A 24,642-nucleotide genomic window follows, 5' to 3' on the forward strand; every position below is an offset into this window, starting at 1 on the left:
TGCTTGTTTAGAGAGCCAGCGGGGCTTGTTGTTTTAACATAGGAGGACAAGAGTACAGTCTGCTCAAACACATCCAGGCATGCAGATGGCTGTTCATTAATTACAGATGGATGGGGGAGGGCGGGAGCCACCAAAGAGAGAAGAGCCAAGAGGCAGCGGGAGAAAACAGAAAGGGGTCAGCTAATGGAGCCAGCATTCCGTCCTTCCCTGGACAATTACCTCTGTCTGACCCCGGACCTTCTCTGGCGCTCTTAATCAAGGTGCAGGTGCGTGGCTTTTTGTGCCGTTGTGGCGCGTGTGCGTGCACGGGTTCCTGCCATCCTCAGCACTCTCGGACTGCAATCCGCTTAATGTCCCGCTGCTGCGGAGGCATGACCATCTTTCCCTCTACAGCAGCTAAAGCTCACCTTAAACCCCCGCCCCCGCCTGCATGAAAGCACTGCCCTCAACACTCATGTGCACACGTGGAACACATGCAGATGTGGATATCTCACACACGTATATCTATAAATTAGGTGGGGTGTTTGTTTTCTAAAGGAGCCTGTGTGGTCTGACCTCCCATCATCACCCCAGCCTTCTCACAGCCATTATTTTAAACCCCCCCGGGGGCTGGTTGCCCCTCTTCCAGCCCTCCACGCTCTGCTTAGACAACCGCTGCGCCACAACACAGACAAAGCTTGATGCAGCGGCTTCAGAAGCAATTTGTTCGTGCGACCCATCCATTTACATATTTCGGTTTTCACGCATTTAACACATATTTTCGCCAATCTGCACACAAAATGTGCTACATTCTCCAAAGGAGTCAGAAAGAGGGGGAGGACGGATCGGTCGGTGAATCAAAAACTAATTTCTTTCTGTATTCAGCAAAAAAGGCAATTTGGCCACATTAGCTTATGAAAATCTATTTTAAACTGGTGAATGTCTGCTTCATTAAATCGATTAAGTGCATTGACAAACATCTATTTTTCCATTACAGGCATTATTACCCTGTCACTGCTTTGCAAAGGTGATTGATATCCAAGCCTGGATCTCTGAGGGCTATTTACCTTTCCACGCGCCCTCAAGACCAACTGCATACAAATGACTCCGATCTCACAAAGAATTTTATGTGCAGATTCAGTAACCTCACATTACAGAAGTGTTAAACGCTGCAAATTGGTTTCACTGCAAGACCAAATTTAGTAGAGGGGAAGTCCAACTTTTTACAGATCACGTTTTACGATCCATTTACTATTTTAAATACTACAATGCTCACAAACTGACAAAGAGCAGAACAACACACATTTTCAGGTGTATATTAAATTCACAATGTCAAACTGTGCACTGACAGCCCCCAGTTAAGGTGCGCACGGCACCGAATCTGATTTCCCGGCTGTGTTTGCTCACTGGAACAACAGCGGTATTCTCTTCTCAGCTTGGGACACATAGACAAGCACACACGCAAGTGCACACACACAAACGCACAAAGCGGGCGGGTGAATGTGGGGTCAGCGGGAGGACGCGAGGACGTCGGGGGTGACGAGACAGGAAGTGTAAATGTACTCACCAGCTTGAAATCCTGAATGCTACAAATGAAGTAGGGGGTGTTGGGCCGCCGGCTCTCGATGTACACACAATCTGCAAACAGAAAAACAAAAGGAAGTATCTTTTATAAAGATTTCAGAGCTGTGAGGTGGAGCTGGAGTCAGCAGGGTGTTATTCTGCCTGCTGTTACCTCTGTTTAAAAGACATTCTTTTTTTTTTCTTCCCGAGTAAAATTTGACTGGAATGCGAGTAATAGGATTAAGGACTTTTGGAGCGCTACAAGGATGCCTTTCCAAAGCAAACATTACGCCGAAGGGGAATTAAGTTATTGTTCCACTCCATTTATACAGCGGCGAGCAGTGGTGTTAACCTCATTCCAACTATGCTCCCAGTCACTGTCGCTCTCTGCTGCAAACTGCACCTTCGTATGTTCACTGGCCCACCCTCGGTGTGCTTACTCATCTTTGAATATGTCAGGAAATGACATAACCCTTTCCACTGACCTGGCCGAGCGCTTAAATTGGATGTGACTGGAGCTATGGCCGGGTCGTGAACCCCCGTCTTCTTAACAAAAACACTTACGCTGCAGAAGACAAAAACCCACCTCCGCCGCTGTGAGGGGAGGAGACGGCGTCGGTGGAGGTTAGGGCGACGGTTTTACAGTTGGAATTAATAAAACCACGCCGAAAATCTGATTTCCATAACAATCCCAAACACAGGACAATAACAGGGTTCAGCCACCAGTTAACGCGGCCGAAGGCTCCCCACGCTGAATTGATCGAGGAATTGATTGCAGGCTGTGAAAACTGACCGAAAGTGCAGGAACTGGCCATCGGCCTGCAGCCACGGCTGGTTTCACCTCCTGCAGACGCTAACACCCTAACGGGGCCAGGAAGGCCGTGTTTTGCAACAATGGAAGGTTTGATTGAGGGGAAAAAAACGATAGGGGGAAAAACAACGGTATGATTTACACTGACAACTTAGCCTGCAGGCGCTAAATTCCACCAAAACACACACTGAGCTGTTCCAAAGCATCAGTTTACCCAGAGCGGAAAAAAATAAAATATGTGGCTTTTATTCGCTGACTGGCGTTGCTGTCATCTGTTATTTGTTTGTTTGTGTCAACAGAATTATCGATCGGGCTGTGGTTTTTCTTACCGTGAACAGGGCGAAAGAGGAGCTGCAAGGATATTAAATGACTCTGACACCCGGGAAACCATTTGATTTGCAGAGGGGCCGGTGTGTGCAAGTGTGTGTGTTTTTTGAGGTGTGCATATATGCATGTAACCCCAGAGTGGGCTTGTTATCGGCTGTGGGCTGAAAGAGCCATTCTGTGTGGGGGGGGGAGGGTTTATTGCTATCGTTGGCTCTGAGTGACACATTATATCTCTCTCACTGCTGCCCTCTTCTCGCTTTTCTCTCTCACTCCCTCCTCTACAGCGTCCCTGGAAGTCATTTACAAGATAACATGAATGAAAATATCCATCAGTGCTATTGTGTGATCTGTGAGCAACACTCTGAACGTGTGTGTGTGTGTGTGTGTGAGTGTGTGCGCATGGGCGTACCGAGATGGAGAGAGGAGGGTAGAGGAGGAAGGGAGGGCAGGCAGGAGTGGGGGAGGGCCAAGAACAAAAGCGACTAATCTGAATTAGATGACATGTTTTGGAAGAGTCAAATCGAGGGAATTGGGGTTCAGTGTTCCTTCACCTTGTCTCGAAATTAATTTAGAGAGGCTACATCGTCGCGTCTACACCCCAGAGCACATCAGCGAGTGAAAGGAACAGCCAGCCAGAGAGGGAAAACGATAGGTGGTGGGAGGAAAAACAGACAGGGGTGTAGTTTAATCATTTGCAGACAGCGAGTGTGTCTATTCTTCGAATGTCAAAAGCATATTTGAAATTCATCTGGAGTACTAAAAGTCTACCACCCTGAGGGTGTTACTGTGAATCCGGCTGAATGTGAAAGTTAAAACCAAATTAACGCTTCAAACTCTCAGTTTGTGAATGGAAAAGAGCTGGGGGAGGTTGGGTGGGTGAGAGTGGGGTGTTCGCGCGCCGCATGGCTCCTCCAGGGTCTGCCTGACTGGTTAAACATTCCTGCCATTTTGTGCATCTGAAAGTGGGTCTCCTCACTCAAGTGGAGAAATGGAAAGGGGCAGGGTTAGCTGTGGCGAGTGTGTGTTAAAAGGGGGTGGGTGATTATTTTAAGGGAGCGTGTTGATTATTTGGATGCGTTTTTTCTTGTTACGGCGTGATTACGGGTAAGTTTCCAGCCCACCGCTGCACACACAGAACTAGCCAAACGTTGGCTGCTGCGGCACTGAGCGCGTCTCCGTGGCGATGAAACCCAAATGGCCACACCGTCACAGCTGAGATGAAGTGATGGGATATTCTGTGTTACAACCTCATAACCGATACGTGCGCACATGCAGCAATTTTCCCTGCTGTAGCTCATTGTTCAGTCGGCCATTACAGCCGCCAAGCGTGTCTAATCAAAAACACACCTAGCGTCCACAAAAACAGCCGCCTTGCACTGAATGAAGCACAGTAGGCGCTGCTCAACCCGCAGTATTTCAGTCCGGGTGAAGGTTGGCCGTGAAACAGGATGCACCTGCATTGTTAAAAGTGTTTGGCTCAAACTGGCTGAACAAACACGCTCAAATGCTCAGGCATGCAAACACAGCGCAAGAGAGCAGCACGCAGCTTTCAGAAAGCTAACCCCCCCCCCCCCCCGGTTGCACTGATCCTAAAATTAAATAGCAAAAGGAATGTAATAATAGAACCGCAGGAGCAGGACTGGAGGGCCGTGTAGCTTTGGAGAAGGGCTGTTGTTATTACTGATCCACCACTGGCTGCCCAGGAGACCAGCCGATGACCAGTCCCTTTATGCCACTTCCTGCTGAGCCGCTCCCGGCAGAGTGGTGTAACAAGAATCTCGCGGCCTCAAAGCACAAGCAGAAACCCTTGACGTTAACTCTCCTTCCTCATCCGCAAACCCGAAAACACTCCCCACTTCTCCGAGGAAATTCAGTGGGAAATACCTGGCAAGCGATAGCATCGGCTCGACAATGGGGCAAGCCTACAGCTGACTGAGCTCCTCGGGGAGAACAGAGGCTCTTTGACAACACCCCCTCCTCTCCTTTCCCTCTCGGCTAGCCCACGCTTTCTCATTTAGCAGTCGGCAGGTGGTTGGATTTCTCAAAAAAGCCCTTTTCCCAGAGTCTCCAGCGTGGGGAGAGAGGGCTGAACATGTAGAGCTCCTTCTAAATAGATCTTCTCAGTGAGAGAGATCCTACAGATTCACACCGTTATGTTCCTAATACAACTCTGAAGGTCTGTCCCTCATCTTAGCTTCACTGGAAATTGTGCTATCCTCTCTAGCAGAGCGGACGTGCTATGCTAATTAAGTGGTAGCCCAAAGGCTCTTGGCTGCCGAATAAACCAGTCTAACGCCTGCTGAGACACATTATCCCGGTGTCTGAAGAAAAGAAAAATACAGATACAGAAAAACTTAAAGAAGACCAAAAAAGAGGAAAAAAAGACCTAAAACAAGCTGATTTAAGCGTGATGTTTCACATTTCTGCTTGCAGACATTGTGTGTCTGAGCTTTCTGGGTGTCTCCTATTGATCCCCCCTGTGGCAGTGTGTATAATCTCTAGGGAGAGGATCTATAATCTGGGGTGGCGTTGGGTGCTTGGGGAGAGGGGGTGGAGGAGTAAATATATATATTTTTTTAAAAAGGCTCTGAAGGTGTCTGGCTGTGCCTGTGGAAACGGCGAGAACTCGGCCACGGGGTACACATCGATCTGAAGCGCCTGTGTGCGCCGCATCGGTTTGTTTGCTCCATCAGCTGACCGTATAATGAGCTGGGCCACGACAACACAGCTAACAGAGCTACATTTAGCTGCCGGTCTGTCCACTGGCCCCACAGATTTCTTTATCTACCTGTCCCCGTCGGATCAATGTGCACCAAAGCTTAGCGAAGCCATAATCAAAGGATAGACAGGCTAATCACGGTGACACTCTCACCATTATCATTTCTGCCCTTTTCTAATTTCCAAAGTAATCAGAAGGTTTTGTTTTCTGTATTGCTTTTTAATGAACGATTCCCTCAGTCAGCACAAATCCCTCTCCGAGGGTGGTCAGTTTTACATATTGTGTGTCACTAGACGGCTGTAAACGGATTTAGCATTTAGTAAAGCATAATCCACTGCAGGCTTTGTGCCTGACTAAGCTGCACACATCAAATCTGATTGTAAGAAGGCTGCTAACAGTGACGCGTGCACACACGCACTCATCGCTTAAACAATAAGTAGAGGAGGCAGCAGGAGGTCCTGCAGTAGAGGATCGTCCGTGTTGACAAACTGCAAACTGTGTTTGGGAAGCACGAGCTTCCAGTAGCGCCTCGGCTCTTATACAGACCAATTGGTGTCGACTGGGACATTGAAGTATGAGACTGTCCTTATTGCTCTTTATCTGTACGCACTGACTATCGTGATTGAAATAGAAAACATCCAGCATCAGGAGGATTCTGCTAATGTCTTAGCACTCTAATCATTGATACAGTCACTATCACATCAGCTAGTGAAGCACCACTTTGCTTTATTGACTTAGCCCAAGACAAAGCTCAGAGTGGGTCAGCCTGGAATTGATTGTATGATACATCAGACCTTTAGCCTGAGGGAGTGCATCAGCTGTTGGAGCTACCTCTGCAGCGTAGGTGTCACTACCATGGCAACATTTAATTATTCTTTCACTTTTTTGGAACACGGCAATGTGGTAAAATAAAGGGAAGCTGAGGGGGAAAAGGTGAAGCTGGTCATGAAAATCTACCAGCAAAAATCTGCAGGGTACTTGAACACAGATTATCATTGATTCTGCAGTTAACCACTGTTAATTCTTTATTCTGATTGTAGGAGCTTTCAAAGCTCATCCTAGCAGAGCGAGGCAAGAATACATCCTGCAAAGGTCGCCGGTCGGTCACGGATTAAAGGGTTTTATCCTAAAATTATTTTATGACAGATAATAACAGAGGGGGATGTAAGTGGTCACTCTTAAGGCTCTGTTTAATCAGCAAATTGGGAACAAAACTATAGAAACAGGTCACAGGTCAGGTGTTGTGCTGAAGACCTACCTCCGGGTCTGTAAACAATATCATCCTCTGTGATGAAGGACGTGATCTCCCCGTTCTCTGTGCGCTCGTAGCGCGCCTTCTTCTTGGGCGTCTTCTTCTTGCCCTTCTTGCCGGCCTCCTCGGCCGTGCCGCTGCCTCCACCCGTGCTTCCGTTGTCGTTGTCCTCGTCCTCGCTGTGTTCGCTTTCTGCATAGTTCTTGGCGCCGCCCTCCAGCGTGCAGCTCCGCCGCGGCCTGGAGCTCTCGCTCTCGCGGTCGCCCCGGTCCCCGTCCTGCCGCCGGGACTTCCCCGCTTCCCTCTTGTCCCGGTCCCTGTCTCTGTCGCGCTCTTTCTCCCTCTCCTTCTCTTTGTCGGCCGTCATGATCCGCCACGTGCCTTCCTCAGTCCTCTCACGGCTGGGCCTCCGTGAAAGGTAGACTGTGAGCCTGGGCTTCAGTCTTCTGAATTTACCAGTCAAATCCAGGGAAAATTTGGCCACACCAACAACCCCAGAGTTTCAGAAAACCTGCAGAGACAATTAAAGCAAGACATCAGATCCAAGAAATGTACATCTATCGTCAGTCTGAAGGCCTTCTATTGCGCTGTGGGAGATCTTTTGTAGATGACAAACACACACCAGGTTGAAAAGGATCAGGCAGCTGCGCCTTTAACTCCGCAGTATCTGTTGGCAGCCATGAACACTCTGGAGAGCACCGTGGATCTTTATCAAAGAACATCACCTTCTAACTTCCTGCTCAAACATATTACACTTCTTTAGCAGCAGCAAACGGATCTCCTGCAGAGTAATATGTGTGTGCCGTGCAACACAATAAGCTAAAAGGAAGTGAGATTAAATAAGCAGAAATGCTGTGGTGCTACATTCACAGATAATATGCAGAGGGTTTTATTGGCACAAGTAGCTGCGTGTCTTTAGAAACGCGAGGAGAGACACACGCAGCGTGAAGCACATTGGAATTTAACTGGCTAACCTCTCTGCAGACCATCTGTGGTGACAAGAGGCTCAATTTTTACTCAACTGTCAGTGTGTGTGTGTGTGTGTGTGTGGATGCTCTCTGGTTACTGGACTGCACCCCACCACAACCCTCTCTCCCAGCTAACAGTCAGCTCTGTTAATGTGAAGTGACAGTTCTGGAGGGAAGAACACAGCAATCCGCTGGGCAGAGAAAGAGAGTGGAAAGAGGCGACTGAATCATTTGCCATGCCCGCTCCACTGCCATTTCCAGCTATCGCTCCCTCAAAAGGAACTCAGCTAGCACTTTCTCATGCCACAATGAAAGCCTCCATAAACAGAAATGTGAAAAGCTGAAGCAGCACGCTGTCAGTAACACGTTGCTCCAACAAAGGAGGCTACTCTTTCACTGCCACTCTGTGCCCCCCACCCCCCAGCCGGGGCTCTAAATTGACTGGAAATAGTAGGCAGGTCTGGGAGGGAGTCTGATATAAGGGCGGGAGAGCAAAAAGCAGAGGTGGCGCAGGAAATGGAGCCAGCTCGTCTGAAAAGTGGATGCAGATTTATTAAGAGCTGAAGAGGACGGAGAAAAACCGAGTGGAACAGGAAGGTGAGGGTGCGTTTGACAACGGCGCTCCTCACCAGCGGGTGCTGTCATCTCATGAGCACACACCAACTGACAGGGCAGCTGCTCCTGTCGTCGGCTCCGGCACAAACATGGAGCCTGATTAAACCACTGCTTCGTCACGGCCCCATTAATCACCTAATGATGAGTTACCACAGCGACCGCTGGGTTGCTCAGCGGGGCTCGAACGAGCATGTAAGTGTAATAGACCCCCGTGTCCACGTCCTGCACTGCGGCGTGCCAAAATATACATATACGGAAACGGCTAAAATATTGATAGCGCCGCTTTAATCCTGAGAGCTGCCAGAATCTGTTTTGGAGCTCTCCTCTCTCCTCTAATCAGTAACATAAGCCTCTTCCACCAAAACCAACCAGGGCCCTGGACTGTTGCAAATGGAGGGCAGCCTCGCCCTCGTTTGATGTTGGGGCTGCTATAAGCCTCTAAGTGTCTTTACTATGGAGGTGCTATTAGTTTGCATCTGGATACACTTTGCACAACAGCCTCATGCCATTTGGTGTTTTGCGTCTCCAATTACCTACTGGCATTCACATCACAGACAGAACCAGAACCCTTTCGGTTATGTATGATGAGTTTATCATTTATTTTCCTCATTATTGGTGCTTTGTGGGGTGGAAGATCCACTCAGTTACAGCAGCAGCCACTCTGCCTTCATGTGTAGGTTGAGTGTACTGGAGATAACCCCGAGAGAAACGTTGCAAGCCAGGCAGCAGAACGGGGCATAAATTGGTTAACTACACTGAGGCACCACTGGGTAATTAACTTAATGTCCCATGGAGGCTAATTCAGTTGGGTGGCCTCAACATTAGAGATATTATAGAACTTTATTTTCCAGCGTATTTCATTCAAAAGACCTGCAGATGAATGACAGTTTATTAAGTGGTGTTTTTGCTACAGGACATTGTTGAGGCCGTTATGTCAAAAAAAAGACCAAAAAAGTCACTGAGCCAGTACCACGCTAAGCCACTACTTCACCACTGAAATTTACCTAAAAGAGCAATTACTGGTTGACGGCACTGGCCTCCGAGCCAGCGTGGGGTGAAGTGGGAACGCTGGAAATATAGTCCTAATGTACTGATGGCTGACAGGATAAAAAGGGGAGGTCTCTCCACCCACTACCCGCCCGCCGTGTGCTTAACCAATGAATAACACCGTGAGGAGGCAGGTGAGGCTCCGAGCTATTAGGCATCAATCATTGGGGCAGGACCCTTTGAAAGATACCAGCTGTTTTAATGGAAAACCACGGAGGTGGGGGGGAGGGGGGGGGGGGGGTTGTGGCTGGAGAGAGGGCCCCAGTCAACACAACCTAATCCTCCATTTACATTATTGCAACAGAGCTGAGAGCGAGCCGCCAACAGGCCCCTTCTCAAATATACATTTATTTTTATCCAATGAGACCCCTGGCCGTAAAAACACAGGCGGTTTGTGGCTCAATTAACACATCATCCCCCACAATTGTCACACAGCAGGATCTTGTTTTTCTCCCCCTCTCCACCCCCCCTCCTCACCCAAGCAGCTTCAAAGAGCAGTGTTTTATATCCAATCACTCCCACAGTTCCCCAAATCCACGCTCATCTCCGCGCTTTTCAAATCAAATCCTGTCTGAGGATAAACACACAAATTATCACGCTACGCTTGTTTACCTAAACCACCGTAGGCTTCATTTCTCATCCTGCCAGATTTTAGAAATTGAATTTAATAATTCCAAAACTGGACGTTTTATTCACGCAGCATTTCAGATACAGATAATTGCAAAACAGACTCCGACGCTAATGGAACCAGCGCTGGCCGTGCTCCGCTCGGTTTTGGAAGAGAGACGGAGAAGTCATTCAGGGCATTTTCAATTGGGGAATTATGAAGTAGCAAAATGTGATTGGCAAGGATTTAGGGCCGGCTTTGCACGAGGATTGAATGAAATACTTGCCTGAATACAGATTAGAGGAGAACATTGTTAGCATGAATATACGCGGCGCTATTAACAACGAGGGCAACTCAAATTGATCTGAATAAAGCAGCTGGATCCTCGGCTGTGGCGATGTGGAGCAACAGAGGCAACAAATGGGCCACTTCATAAGCGAGACCTTCGGTGATCTCTGCATCCTACCTGCTGCATTCATGGCTCGCTCCTCCAGAGTCCATCTAGGAGGGGGCACGGGCACTTGTCTGCTCAGCTTGTTTTCAATTCACTGATGAGTAACCACAGCTTTTTTCCCCCCATCTGCTCCAGCCGTGCTCACAAAGGCGCTATTTTTAGTCGACATCCGGGGCCAGTTTAGTAGGTAAAACTAACGTTTGAAGAGCTGGCTCGGGGCTTTCCAATGTCAACATTTCAACCCTCCCATGATAAAAAACAAAGCCCTGTTGCACAAGACCACACTCTTATGCATAATGACACAACAAACCAATAAACTATCACTGTCTGAAACCATTAGGATAATTTATACTCGCATCTCCCTGTGGCAACAGCAGCATCCATTACTTTCTCTGTAATATACACCGAGACAAACACTCTCTTCTCAACAATCCACATCATCAGCCACAGACATGAGGATTGGTTGGTGTACTCCACAGGTTTAAGCCTCTACTCCATCTCTAAAAGAAGGCTAAATCCTACTCTAGTCCCTGTTTGCGCGCTCTCGGCAAGAGCTCCAATTGGCCCTCGGGGAGGTGATCCACAAACCAAGATGTCCATTATCTTAGCAGGGCTTTATTTTGGAGCCTAATGCCACCTACTTGCAAACACAGTGCCTCTAAACCTGCCGTGTTTGTATGGCTGAGGTGATTCAAAAGGCAGTTTTGAGTAGCTCTTATTACCCTGACACCATGCTTAAGTTTGATTCCTGAGGGAAAAATGCTAAAATTGTCTACTGTCACCCTTCACCCTTTCTTTAAACAAGGCAACCTTCAAAAATTTAATCCCAACCGCACTAGTAGAATGTGCAAGGTGTGAGAAAATGAGGTACGTGGCACTCGATGGAGACGAAATAAGCTTTTAATTGAGTTTCTCTTGCAAATGTGTGGGTGCTTTTTTTAAGGCAAAGTGAATAAAGTGGTTTGAAAAGGTTTTCAGAGAAGCACTGACAATTCAATTCATGGCCGAGATATGCTGTTGTAATGGAAATATAAGCAAAGGTAAAAGTGGGGGCAGGAGGTGAATGAATGGGCACCGGGGACGCATTCCAGCCAGATCTGGGCTTTAAAAAAATTAACCGTGGAAGCATTTCTCACCATCTATCTCCACAATGAAACAGCAGCGGGGAGGAGGAAATGAGTTACATGACATTTTCTGTACTGGGGAAGAAAACACCCCAAAAATAGTGGTTCCCAGCCTGCAAGCAGGCTGAGATTTGTAGTGTTTTAACACTCCACCGTCGACCACTTTCAAATATCGCCCACTCTTCCACTCAGATCTGCCCATCAGCTTAACAATGGTCTCTATCACTTCAACTCCGACTGGTAGTCGAATCCAGAGTGGGAGAGCAGAAAAATATATTCATGCAGCTGCCCTACATCCTCCAGCTATGCTTAACGCTGTGTCACACAGAGCGACGTGACAACACGGAGGAAAAACCGACATGAATAGATTAGAGTGACAGATATGACGGCTCAGAGGTTTCAGACTGATAGCAGGAGCGCTGGAGGAAGTCTGCAACAGCACACCCCAAAAACAAACCCATTAGGTCAGTAAACAGGACCAATTTCCAGCTAAATTATTTAGCTACGTGGTGGGCAAACCCTGCTTCATCCTGGAGCAGATGGTCGGAGAGGGAGGCAGGGAGGGGGCTGGCAATCCCTCCTTTCAACGTCTTACAATGATCCGCGCTGAAAACCGCCTCCACCTTTAGATGCGACGCACCGAAACAACATGAAAGGATTTGTCTTTTGTCGAGAAACGTTTTTGCGGTACCCTCTGTGCTAATTGCTGCTACGTAGCCTGAATGTGTGAGGGCTGCAAACGCGTCACTGAAGGCTCTCTAATCACAGATGTGTTTGTTCAAGCCAGGCACAGGGAGACTGCCTGTGGGGGAGGCTGCTACAGGAATCAATATGGTGTTTAGCCTCATCATCCACCATTTTAAAGCATGCAGACCAGTCATCAGAGAACTAACTGCACCAGCATTAGTAGCATAATATGGATCATGACTACTGGTTGAGCAACGCCCTTAATTCTTGATCTAAGGGAGAAGATCAGCAGCAAAAGGTCATTACTTTCCATGAAGCCCAAGCAGCAGAGGCTTAGAACAATGGTGATGTATGGAGGTGGAGGCTGGATATTACACTGTGTACAGTGCTGATCCACAGATTAACTCTGCCTGCTCATGTGTGAAATGGAGACTTGATCCCTGACAGCGCGCTCAAAACACAAGCGCCAGCGTTGGTTTTCATCTTCCCGACTGCAACAACATATTGGATTACGCGTCGTGTCTTTGGCCTTCCCGCGAAAATGGCACATTAAAAGCGCCGTGTGACGCGACGCGGCCTGGCCTGAATGGGTGCGTTGTCTCTTTTAAAGGGACGGTGATCGCGGGTGGCTGTGTGTGTGGCTGCTGCGCCGCGAATAAGCCTCAGATATTCCTGGAATGTTAATGTCGGGGTTTAAACTGTGGCGGTCTCGCTGACTTTTCCTCTCGTCGCCGGGTCATTAATGATGATGAAAATAGTACTCGCGCCACCCTCCGCCATTAGCACACTGGAGATCTACTGGAGAGCCGCATCATTGACTTACGTAATATTTGAGGGGAAAATACTCAAGTGTGGAGTAAAAACATTGTTGTTCCTGCTCTCATTATCAGATTATGATGCAGCCATGTTAGCTAATCCCACAGTGCTTAAACATGCCGTATGCTGCGCTCATGAATAGGAAATCAGCTGCTCAGCTGCCGTTTCAGTTGCTGAGTAGAAATCCGGCAGGACAGGTTTGTAGAGCAACGGACTCTTTAAAATAGCTCTGCGCTGCACACGCAGGCATTTCTTATGAACTGCCACAGTGCAGCATTCAGCTGTGCATCAATCCAAAACCCTGAACCGCGCGCAAATATATAAAAACAAACAAAGCAGGGGGGGGGTCGGCCGCTGCCGAGCAACTGTAGGCAGTCCGGGTCAGAGTGTGTGCCGAGCCAAAAGATGGTCGGAGCGTAATGTGACTTGACCTTCTGTCTGTCTTTCAGCAGCTCCTTACATATATTGCTGTCTCTCCTCATATATCACTTGGGCAAATGGCGGCCTTCGCCCGGCTCCCCCCGTCCCCCTTTTTTAAAAGGCTGAGGGGACATCTTTAGCTGGTTGTGCTGGACGCCGCATCAGCAGTCAAGCACGGGGGGGGGGGGTAATCGCGGGGAGAAGCTGCAGTGAATAATTGTGTTTCATAACGGGCCCTGTCCTCTATCTTTTATCAACAACAAACCATAATTAATGGAGGAACAAGGGTCACTAAAGAGTCTGCTTTTCATTTTCTGGAACAAGGGGGTCATTGTGCCCTTCATCGCTTTCTCTCAGCTCGCTGTCAAGATAGACGGCACATCGCTTCTTGTTTATGATTCCGGTTGCCCTGCTGGAGAAGACGCAGCTTTTCTGCTACTCTCAGCAAAACAGGCCGGATCACTTTACGCAGCAGCCCACTGCCTCCATCCCCGCACCTCAGCCAGCGGCCCAACCCAGCAGCTCAATAATAAATACGAAGCGCACCCTAATGCGTTTCCATGGGAGATAAAGCAGCCAAAAAAAAGGCTGCCGGACACAGCCTTGACTTGATTAATTTCTGCTTTGTATTTAAAAAGCATGGTCTCTGATCGGCAGAAGCAGCTCCGGTTCTGATCAAATTAGCGTAGCGCTAAGAGCTGCATTGATCCTGGCACTCATCTGTGGAGATGAGACTTGAAGAGACAGCTAGTTTGTAATCCAATAGTGGGGACTGGAAGCACTTCAAAGACTATGCCGTGTTTACCCACCTATTTTCTATGTAAAGGCATGAAATATAAGCAACCAGAGGGACTGCGCAGGACTGGACTGGAACCAAGAAGGCCTAATGAATAATTAGGCTAATCAATTAGGTGTTATCAAAGCTGGGTGGCAACCTTTGCTTACTAGTTTGGGCTTTGCTTCATAACCCTAAAGGAAGCAAAGCAGAGGTGACTTTGGAAAGGCCTCTCTTTACCTGGTAAAGCGGAAGCTGGAGAGAATCTGCAGCACAACATGGATGTGAGCCATCCCGGTCACTTCTGCGCGACATGAAGGACACACGCATCCTCAGAGTTCCACCCACGGCTCGGTAAAAGGATCGTCTCTCTCTTCTCACTCACCGATACAAACACAGATCCGTGAGTCAACGTTCACATTACAATCTTCTACTGAGCTGAAACCGCTCAGGAAGCCACTGACGCACTACAAACACACGCTGCTTTCACACACTAATAACCCTGGGCTGTCCACCAGCGCGGTGACTTCATACAATAGTGCTCGGTCTAAATAGAAGCTTCCACCCTCACCGGCAGTCAGGAGCAGCTCTATTTCAGCGGTGCTGCCATTAAATATTTATCTAAAGAGTCTAAAGATAATACAACGGCGACGGTGTAAAAGAAATTCGCTACCAGTGCTGCAACAAAGGCCTGTTTTTAAACAGATTATCTACAAGTGGCCCTTTAATCAGTGTGTGGAGGTACGGCAGAAATCCCTCCACAACGATCCCAGAGGAATACCTTCCTCTGAAGCCCTATCAGGTAAAGGATCTCCTCCAGCAACTGCAGGCCGGATGAATGGGAGCGAGTGTGTCTGAGGATGAAAACCCGTGCGGCTACCTCGCTATGAAGTCCTTTCTAACAATCTGGGAACAAAGGCCTCCATTTTGAAGTGCAGTTATGATGGCGTGGTGCTCTTTGAGCTCTCTTGTTACTGTGCGCACCGTTGCTTCCTTTTCCTCTTTGTTAGCCTGCCGTTTGTTAATCCAACAAGATAAGGCGCTGTTGTGGGTGGCGTTGTGCGCCGCTTCGGTGCCAAAGCCGACAGTCTGTGGGAGGGATTGTGGGCGTAAGAGATCACTGGCAGACAGATGTCCAGTCTCGCCCTAGAGTCCACTCAAACACCATCTTGAACGCTTCCTGGTGGACTTTAGGTTGATCTCCATCGGGGCCAGCTCGCGTCACCACGGCGGCATTGTTCAGTATTGTTATTCTCACTCTGGATGATGGGTGCACGGAGCTTCTTCCCTGGACTAAATAAGCATCGTGCTCCAATAAGCAGAAGCCGACCCCAGCAGCATCTGTTGCCTTTCATTCTCCCTCCCAGTTGATGATTTCCCCTAGATTTCCTATTCAACCGTAAACCTCGCACGACTGAAATGCTTATTTAGGCAGCTGCAAATTTTTGGAAAGTGACCGTTTTCTCCCAGGGCTGACTACCAGAAGCCTAGAGGTATACGTCGAAGCTATGCTGATTAACAGGAAATGAGGCGCTATCAGCAAACAGCAAACGGCACTTTGGTTTCTCCTGGTTTACATATCTGGATTGTACAGTCATCCTTTCCAGGGAGAATCACCGCCAGCTAAAACAATTACAACCCCACCCCCAGCGAGCGCCAGGCCTCTCACCGACTGCTTCCACACAGTATGACCATCAGACATATGAGATCCTTATGTTAACTTGGAGCACCGGCACACATCACGGATGCTCATTATTCTGGCTTTTAAACATAGAAAACAGGAATGATTTGCCTGTTCAGAGAGATAATCTCCCTACACGTAGCCTGGGGCCTTCCAACCGTCTCTCTCATTACTTTTAAACAAGGCCGCTGATGAATCCTGCTGGATTAAATGTAAGGTGCTCTCATTAAGACCTGGCTTAGGCCCACGCAGCCGAGGACTACGTCCTGCTGCAACTCTCACAGAGTTCACGGAGCGGACTGTCGGGGCCGGAAAGGTGCTGGCAGATCTCAGCGAGCTCAGGTGTAATTGTTGGAGAGCATCACTCCCGCGCAGCGGCGGCAAACGTTGGCGTTTTAGTGGCTGCCGACTGCGCTGACAAGTGCCAGCGATGCAGCACTAGTGATAAAGATGTCCGTTACTGTGTACGGAGACGGTTTCCAGATGTGATGCGTCTTTGTTACCGAATAGGTGCTGTTGCTCTGTTTTTCCCCGTTACGTTACCAAGGCGACAAATGAAAAGCAGAATCGCCGGCGCAACTAATCAAGTGCGTGAGTGACAACAAGTCAATATCTTCTCTCTGTGTGGATAAGCACGGTAGCGGCGCTGTAATGGGCCGAGCTTCCAGGCACGGGCGGCGATAGACTTGGCCTGGAACGCCGTGCGGATGACGTGCCAACAACGGAGCTCAGCCAATCAAGACGCACTCAGAACAGATACAAATATGGTCTAAATGACGAGCTGAAGACATACCGTCTACTTACAACTCAGAACTCTGTCAACAAATACACGTCAAGAGTGATCACAACATAACCTAACGAACAGCGCTCACATTCTGCCCACTTTGCTTTCAATCATTAAGATTAAAAGGCATCTTTTAAATCCCAATTAGCTTGCTTTTTATTACATCCTACAATAATAATGAAAATCGCTACGAGGCGCAAACATCTTCTCTACAAGCCTAGATTGGCTAAACACAGGCGAGATCAATGAGCAGATTTTTCAGCAAATATTACCGTTCGCTGTCAGGCAAGTAATCATTAAGGAAAGGCACTGATGCATTATTCATTGGCTGATGTATAATTCAGACTTAACAGCAGCTATGCATAAATAAAGCTGTGGCAATACATTTAAGGGCATTAATGTTTACTGGCTGAAATGGGAAATGACTGGGCTGCTTGAAGGCTTCCCCTGTGCCGTTACTTGATTATTTGCTATTATTTCAGCTGATGCAGCGATGAGCAGACAGTGAAATATCGAGTTTGATCGCCCGTGCGTGGCAGCACGTACACACGAGGTTACCGATATCCGATACAGCTACCGGTGTTTCCATTTATTTGATCCCTGTGAGCAAACACCGTCATTATCAAGCTACCTGTACTATAATGAACATACAATAAACCCCCAATTCAACTGGTTTGGTTTATGGCTCATAAAGATTTATGAGCGTTGATGTAACCGTGGCATTATTTTACTTTAAACCGAAACCCAGCGAGGTAAACCGAGTATCAAGCTGGAGCTAACACGGCGCTGGTGCACTTCCAGCAGCTCCTGGCTAAAACGCCCCATGCTGAGGTTTATGAGCCGTGCGTGCGTGTGCGTGGACACAAGCGGACCATTCTGACAGCGATTGTTTGGGCTGTCGGGTGAAGTGAACCGTGAACGTCCCACAGCAAATCAAACATTAGCATACTGAACGCGCTAGATGACAACGCATTCGTATGTTGGGGGGGTCAACGACACCAGAAGGCAGCAAGGACACACGGGCTCGGTGTGTTCAGAGCAGGCAGGCCTGTGGGGACCGCCATTCCACTTTATGACCATGCACTGAATTAACAAGGCCAGATGCCCCCCCCCCATTTACACTTAACATGTGTGAAAGTGCCCTCCGATGGGCTCAGCTGCTTTAAAGATGTATAGAAGGGGGGGAGCAAAGGAGATGGGGCCCGTTTTCAATTATCCCAATTTCTCACTCATGGTTTGCTCCTGAGGTTTCCTTTAATTAAAGATATCAGCTCTTCTTGCTCTCACAACAAATTAAACGGAATTTTCTTCGAACAATCGCGGCACCTCTCCTGTCCTTCATCGCTCTCTATTCCCCAAGTCTCCCCCCAGAGAGCGCCGCGTCGGCAGCGGGATGTGTTCGGTGTCAGTCAGCAGCTAACGCATGCTAAACGTGTCGGCGCCATGACACTATCTGGACAGACTCGAGGTGCGAGAACTCGCCGGAGTGTTTGAGTTTTTCTTTGATATTTTAATTAACCGTTTTAATTCGGCGGTTTTGCGACCGGTTCAGCAACAGCGCTCTCAGATGTTTTACAGAGAAAAAGGGCCACAGCTTTATGGAAGTCCCGCCCTCGCGTTCACACGTCGCTGGGATTTAGGCGGAATTCTAATCGTGGCAGCCGACGCGATTGGTATTCAAACAATGTTCATGCAAAAAAAAAAAAAAAATCCAACCGTGTAATTTAGACACAATTATCTGATCGGTATCTCGCAGCCTGTCCCCATTTATCTGGTTTATTGAAATAACAGCTCTGTCATTTGATGTTTCTGCGTGGAACCAGCTTGGTCATTCAGAACATTACGCACATTTAGAGAACATCAAGAAGGGGCGGGCGATAGCAAACCCGCATCCGCGGATGCTGCATCAATTAGAATTTCTCCGACTTGCTATGCATTACATCACACGTGGAGAAAAACAGAACGACGACGGCTGCGACACTCTTCCCTTCAGCCCGAGCCGTCATCCCGAACAGCACGGGCGCGGCGTGATTCAATCCCGGTTAAGGGCCGTCGTGCTGGCACATTAAATAACATTTTTTCTGATGCCCTGTCAAGTTGCGTGCCGCCTCCGAGCGAGTCCGCGCCCGCCGCGGCCCCGCTCTATGAGCGGTTCCTCCTGAGAGGTTGGAAGCGGCCCTTTCTGATCCAGATATCCTCCCTCAGATTTCTCAGAGGTGAGGCGCTAACATGCGCCCGGATGTGAGGTGAATGTTGACTTGCTTCCTCCAATGTGTCGACACTGAGACCTGAAGCCAAGGGTGAATGTGACTCACGCCACAGCTATGGAAGCCCCCCCCCCACGGTGTGATTAAACACACAGATTGTGGGCGCAGGCTCAGATCAGATTACAAACTGATTTCGTTTGCAACAAACGCTGGTATGAAGCACGATATGATGTGGGAGAGACACCGGCAGGCAGGACTGGACCTGTTCCTTCCGCCTGACCCACCATGAGACTCGACGCTCCTCTGCCTCAACATTCAATCCACGTGTGAATCCACATGCGATAAAAATAATGGGATATCCAAACCATCTGGGCGACTGTTTGTGTGTTCACAGCGTCGAGATGTTCGGGTTTGGCTGAACCATCACACGTACCCAACGTGATCAAAATGATCCGTCACGCAAATGTGTGCTCTGATTGAGCTCAGTGGTCGATCCAACACCAGCCAGAACCCAGCGAGTCCATTCCAAACACGCCCAGATGCACCAGGTCTTCAGGAGGTGCTATGATACTCGTGCTGACGCTGATATTCTGCGTCATATAGCTGATATAGCTGGTCGCTAGCTGCCTTAGCATGTGATGTAAAAGGTGACCTGGGAAAGGTGCAATTATTGGCTGCAAAGATCACAGTTTGGTCCAACTCTGAACAATACATTCAGGATCCTCCCAGCACACCTACCCGAACAAAGACAGCATTCTGATCGATATCTGATAGAAATCGATGTACCTGAAACGCTGGGATAGCTAACTTTGTGAGTCCAAACGCGACCACTTAATGAGCTCCTTTAGCTCCAACTCCATCATCGGCGGGGGAAATAATAAACAAATGAAAAACAAGCGCAGTTTATTTATAAAAGTCCTCCGCTAACGCGATTTCCATCTGTGATCAGAGCACAGAGCCGGCCCCATTCAGACCTGTGGCTCAGAAGTCCTGAAGAAAGACAACCACTGTTGACGGCCCCAGCACACCTCCAATCTCATGACTTACATAATGCAGCATATTCATGTTCCCATGACTCTGTGACCCGGGCAGGCCTCGCGCACTCCAATATTTGGTTATGTGGAGCAAATGGCCTTTCTGTGCTGTGTCTGGCATTAGCCCGCTGCATCGCCCCGCTCTGGTGGATTAATCACGCCTCCATCATTAAACCCGGGGTCACTTCTCAGCTCCAAGTATGAAGGGGGGGGGGGGGGGGGGGGGGGTAAATGCCACGAGAAGCTGGTACTGGGGAAGTCAGGCTTTCAACAATTAGCAAAGCAACATTAAACATTCGAGCAATGGCTCTGTGGTGGTGGTGGGGGGGTGTTTATATATAGCAGAGGTTGAAGGCAATCACTGAACCCCCCCACTCCAAGATTTGAATTTGGTGTTGCCGTTTGCTTCTGTGGCCGTGTGTTCTGCAGATTCAGCGACCACGCTGGGCCTTACTACAGTCAATTTTACAGCGATTTAAGTAAACAACACCCCCCCCACCCCCCACCAATCTACTGCAACAGGGAAACATTAGATAAGCTGCCTTTCAGACAAATAATCGTAGTCTGCTTTTAAATCCTAACCACCACTACCCCCCTTCCCCGAACTACTATCGCCTAAACACACAAACACCCCACCAGCCAGCTCCCCCTGCTCTTTTCAACAGGCAGAGCCCCCCCCCCCCCCCCCCCCCCAACACACACACACACTCCTCCTCCTCCTCCAGATCCTCTTCACCCCTGCCCGGTGAGAGCTGCATGTGCTCGGGCCAGAGTTCATAGCCTCTGGGGTGCTGAAAGGGGGGAGTCAAGTTAATTTGGTGGTCCTTCAACAGTTTGAAACTGGTCTAGGTGGCGTTTCACACACTCTATTACTCTGTTATTACAGTTCAATAACCAACCGCACTGCAGGAATTACGACACAAAGTGAGTGAGCATTGTGAAGGCTTGTTCTGATGAACACTAAGGCTGCCACCCGGGCTCCAACTGTCCATCGAGTTATTGTCACTTAAAAACCCATAGTTGCTGTGGTTCCGCCAGGCTGGGGGCCAGGTCACGGAGGTGGTTGGAGGGTCCAGAGAGAGAGCGAGCGTGCGCGCGTGTGCGTGTGTGTGGGAGAGAGAGAGAAAGAGAGAGAGCAAAGTTCCACAACAATGCAGGCAACTTTCAGATCCAGCATAAACACTGCAAACATTTCTCCGAACCCCCCCAAGCCCGTCCTGCTCCTCACACACACACACACGCGCACACACCATTCGGTCACCTCCACTTAAATTCCAAGTTTCCTCCGAGTCAGCCAGCACTGTTATTTAAATTCCCTTTTTACACACTGCCCCCCACCACCTCCCTCCCCTGTAATTTTATAGAAACTCACCCGCCAGTCTGGTGATTCTTGAAAAAGTCCCGGAGACGAAATGCAAAAAGAAGGGGAAAAAAACCCAAAAAAACAAACAAGTTGTGTCGGTTGAATAAAATCGCGATGGCACAACTTAAAGCCGCCGGGTCAGATCCAAAAAGAGGCTTTTTATTGAAAGGTGAGGACACCCCCGCGGCTCTCTGCCTGCACGGAGGGGCTCTGGCGAGCACTTGCTTCAACAAAAGACGGTTTCACTTTACTGATGGACCCGATCGCGTCCGAAATCACCGAGCAAGGAGGAGGGGGGGGGGGGGACACAAAACCCCGAAAAAAGGCACTAGTCGGTCGGACGCGGATCCCCTGCGGAGGCGGCTTCTGTGCCTCTCGGCCGCGTCGCTGTCGCTGATAATGTCCACATGAAAAGTAGCAGCGCTGCTGCTTGTTCCGAGGGGCAGAAAGCAGCGAGTTCGCCGTCGCTTCCTTTTTTTTTTCGCTCTCCACACGCGCTCGCTCACGCGCACGCACGGGCTCCGCGCGCGCTCCCCCTCTCTTCTTCTCTCTTTCCCTCTGCGCGCGCGCACTCCCCCTATCGCCTCCTCCTCCTCCTCCTCCTCCTCTTCAGCTGTTCGGCGGACGCATCCACATGGCTGACCCAGTCTCGCTTTATCCAGACGGGGCTCAAGGAAGAATCGGCCCCCCGAACGTGCGCCGCGAAACCCGGGGAGAGGGGCAAATAAAGCCGAGCGAAGCAAAAACACGGAGCGGATTCACGCCATCATCATCGGGGGCGCACGCGCACACAAAAAGGGGTGGGGGGGCGTCAATGTGGGCCCTGATTGATGGCAGCCCCCGCAGGGGGGAAACGCCGCGATCTGCATGGAAGCGAGATGCGGCCATTATCAGGCCGATCAATGGTGACGCTTATGGGAATGTGAGGGAAACGCTGGGGCGAGACAATGAGGAGGGCCGGCAGAGCCTCGCTGCTGCCTTTAAGAGACTCCACCAGCAGGATGGACTCCTTGCTCCTTTCATTCATCAGGAGGGGGGGGGTGGAAACGTGGAGAAATGCCTCCGCTGGAGCCGCTGGAATGCTGCTGGAGCAGCGGGGCTCATTTGCATTTTTGGATAATGAATTAATTAGTCACCCTGGCCCATTAAAACAGCAGAAATATAAGCTGATGCTACTGTGGCGGATCCGAGGGAGCGATCAAGCCAGCCAATGTGGGCCCGGTTATTCCTTCTATTTGCTGCCGATTGGCGGAAAACAAGGAAATGACCCGGATCGTGTTCTAAATGAATGGGATGGCTTCCTTTTCGCTGAGCGAGAGGTTGACGCGTTTGTCTTCACCTTAAACGTGATATTGGATCGCTGTCAAAATCCAATTAAGGAAAGCAAATAATTTGCGTGTTGAATTCCTTTTTCCGCTGAACTGGGGCGGCGGGAGAGACATGCAGCAGGGATCAATAGCAATTGAGTTGAGGGTGGTGTGCAGGGGTCCTTTATTGTGCTACAAGCCATGTCGGCTGTCTTCCTTTCAATAGCAGAGGAGGAGGAGGAGGAGGAGTGTTCCGACTGTTGGTAAAAACCTTTCCCAGCTCCTGGGGCAGCTATCCTGAGTCACGCATACACCCCCCCCCCCCCCCTGCATAGTAACCTAACACCACAGCAGTCACAGCTCCTCCTTTATCACGGTATGTATACGTTTCACAAGGTCAATGTTTATGATAGTCTCTCTCTCTCTCTCTCTCTCTCTCTCTAACACACACACACACACCCACACACACTGTCTTCCTTCTTTCCTGGGTTGCGTAAATATTTAAAAATCATGGGATTAATAAGGAAGTAGAAACTGGCGTCTGTCTTTCTTCTAACGGACAATCAAAGCTCAGCGCGCTCGTGTTTCAAGCGCTTTAACCCCCCCCCCCCCCCCCCCCCCCCACACACACACACATCAAGTTCCCCGCATCTTTGAGTGGTTTCTGGAACGCTCGCGAGTGTGCCGACTCCTCTCCGAGGGCTGTGCGGAGCCGGGATCAGCTAGCGGGGGCGGGCCCCCCTCCCAGGCGGATGAGATCCCATTATCAGGAGGACGAGAACTCCACCTCCAGGATTTCACAGCTCCTCTGTTTATCACATGGCTCTGTCAAGTTGGGCACCATTAACAGATAATGAAAGGAGACAAGCGGCGCAGCTCCGAGCAGAGCGCTCTGCATTCTACAGGCCTCGGCACGTATCTGAGGAGCTGACTCCGTCTCTTCCGTTCCCAGTCTAGAGCCCAGCGCAAAGAACGACTGCGCGCGAGGGCTCGTAAAATGAAACGGGGGTCGAGCTGCAAAGTAAAAAAGACAAAACTATCCGTTCTGAACGCTTTCATCCACATTAAATGCAATTAGCGACGCTAAAACGCGAAGGCGGCGAGAATGTCGCTGCAATCAAAGGCCGGCGTGCCGCCCCCCCCCACCAGCCTCCTCCCTGGCTGGCTGCTCCATTTACAGTTTACAGAACATCGTAGCCACTTGTGCTTATTAAAAATGAATACTTAACAAAAGCCGCGGCTGACACGCGCTGTTTGCTTTAGCCCGATTTGACCGCGGCGGACAAAAACAAGCTGCTGGGAGGCAGCGAACACAAGAGCGGGCAGGGGAAGAGGGGGGAAAGAAAAGAGTGAGAGCTCGGTGATACGAGTCAGCCAGTAGCTGAAACAAGAGGGGGGGCGGGGGGGGTGACATGGATGAGGGAGCCAAGCCTCCCAATGAGGCCTCGACCTCTGAAGAGCTCAGATCTAGCGTCTTTGTCCAAAACATTCAGCAGGGACGAGCAGACGAGTTAAAGAGGGAAAACATGAGAAGAAAACAGGAGTGGGAACGCTTCTAGTAGCAGCTGATGACTAAATGCTAACCGCTGCTGCCAAAACAAACAAGCGCGGATGAGCTCCGGCGAACCCCAGAACCCGTTTCTTTAAATTCAGAAACAGGTAGTAGAGATGAGCCGCTCCGACCAGGACTAGAACACAGCGCTTTTCCAGATGGGCTCTTAGAACCGGGACTCTCGTTGCTACACATACTAAATCCATAAAGAACAAAGAGCGTGTGGGACCGCTGCTGAAGTTACCGTTGGTGCTGACAGCAAGATCTAAAGGACCCCCCCCCACCCTCCTCTTCCTGCTAGCAGGGGGAAAAACCTAACTTCAAATCACTCATTGCCTTTTTTTTTACCCTTCACAGATTCTTAAAAGTGCACTTTACAAGTTGGGGGAACCCAAAGGGAAAATAGGGGTCGTACACGACTAATTAAAACACAGACTTTGTCTGAGGGGGGCTGAGAGGAAAGAAGGGCTGTAAAACCATTTTCTTCAATCTTCCAGCAGAGTAACTCCAGGAAAGTACTCGCTTAATGCTAACAACATGTCTGGCTCTC

General features: G+C 49.4%; 1 protein-coding gene across 5 annotated transcripts in view; it reads right to left on the bottom strand.

Moving 5' to 3' along the window:
* The window catches only part of rerea (arginine-glutamic acid dipeptide (RE) repeats a), an 89,569-nt gene that overhangs the window by 44,961 nt on the left and 19,966 nt on the right, over window positions 1-24,642 (bottom strand). For 2 of the 5 annotated variants that reach the window (XM_011621965.2, XM_011621966.2), the window contains 2 exons: window positions 6,658-7,162; window positions 1,547-1,617 (listed from right to left, as the gene is read on the bottom strand). In XM_011621965.2, coding sequence (XP_011620267.2) covers window positions 1,547-1,617; window positions 6,658-7,018 — 432 coding nt within the window. In that variant the 5' untranslated portion in view covers window positions 7,019-7,162. Of the gene's footprint in view, window positions 1-1,546; window positions 1,618-6,657; window positions 7,163-21,242; window positions 21,750-24,642 lie in introns of those variants that run through there. The other 3 variants (XM_003963116.3, XM_029833963.1, XM_011621964.2) reach the window with 3 other exon arrangements.

Source organism: Takifugu rubripes, chromosome 3 (genome assembly GCF_901000725.2).
Source record: "Takifugu rubripes chromosome 3, fTakRub1.2, whole genome shotgun sequence".
NCBI classification, from domain to species: domain Eukaryota; kingdom Metazoa; phylum Chordata; class Actinopteri; order Tetraodontiformes; family Tetraodontidae; genus Takifugu; species Takifugu rubripes.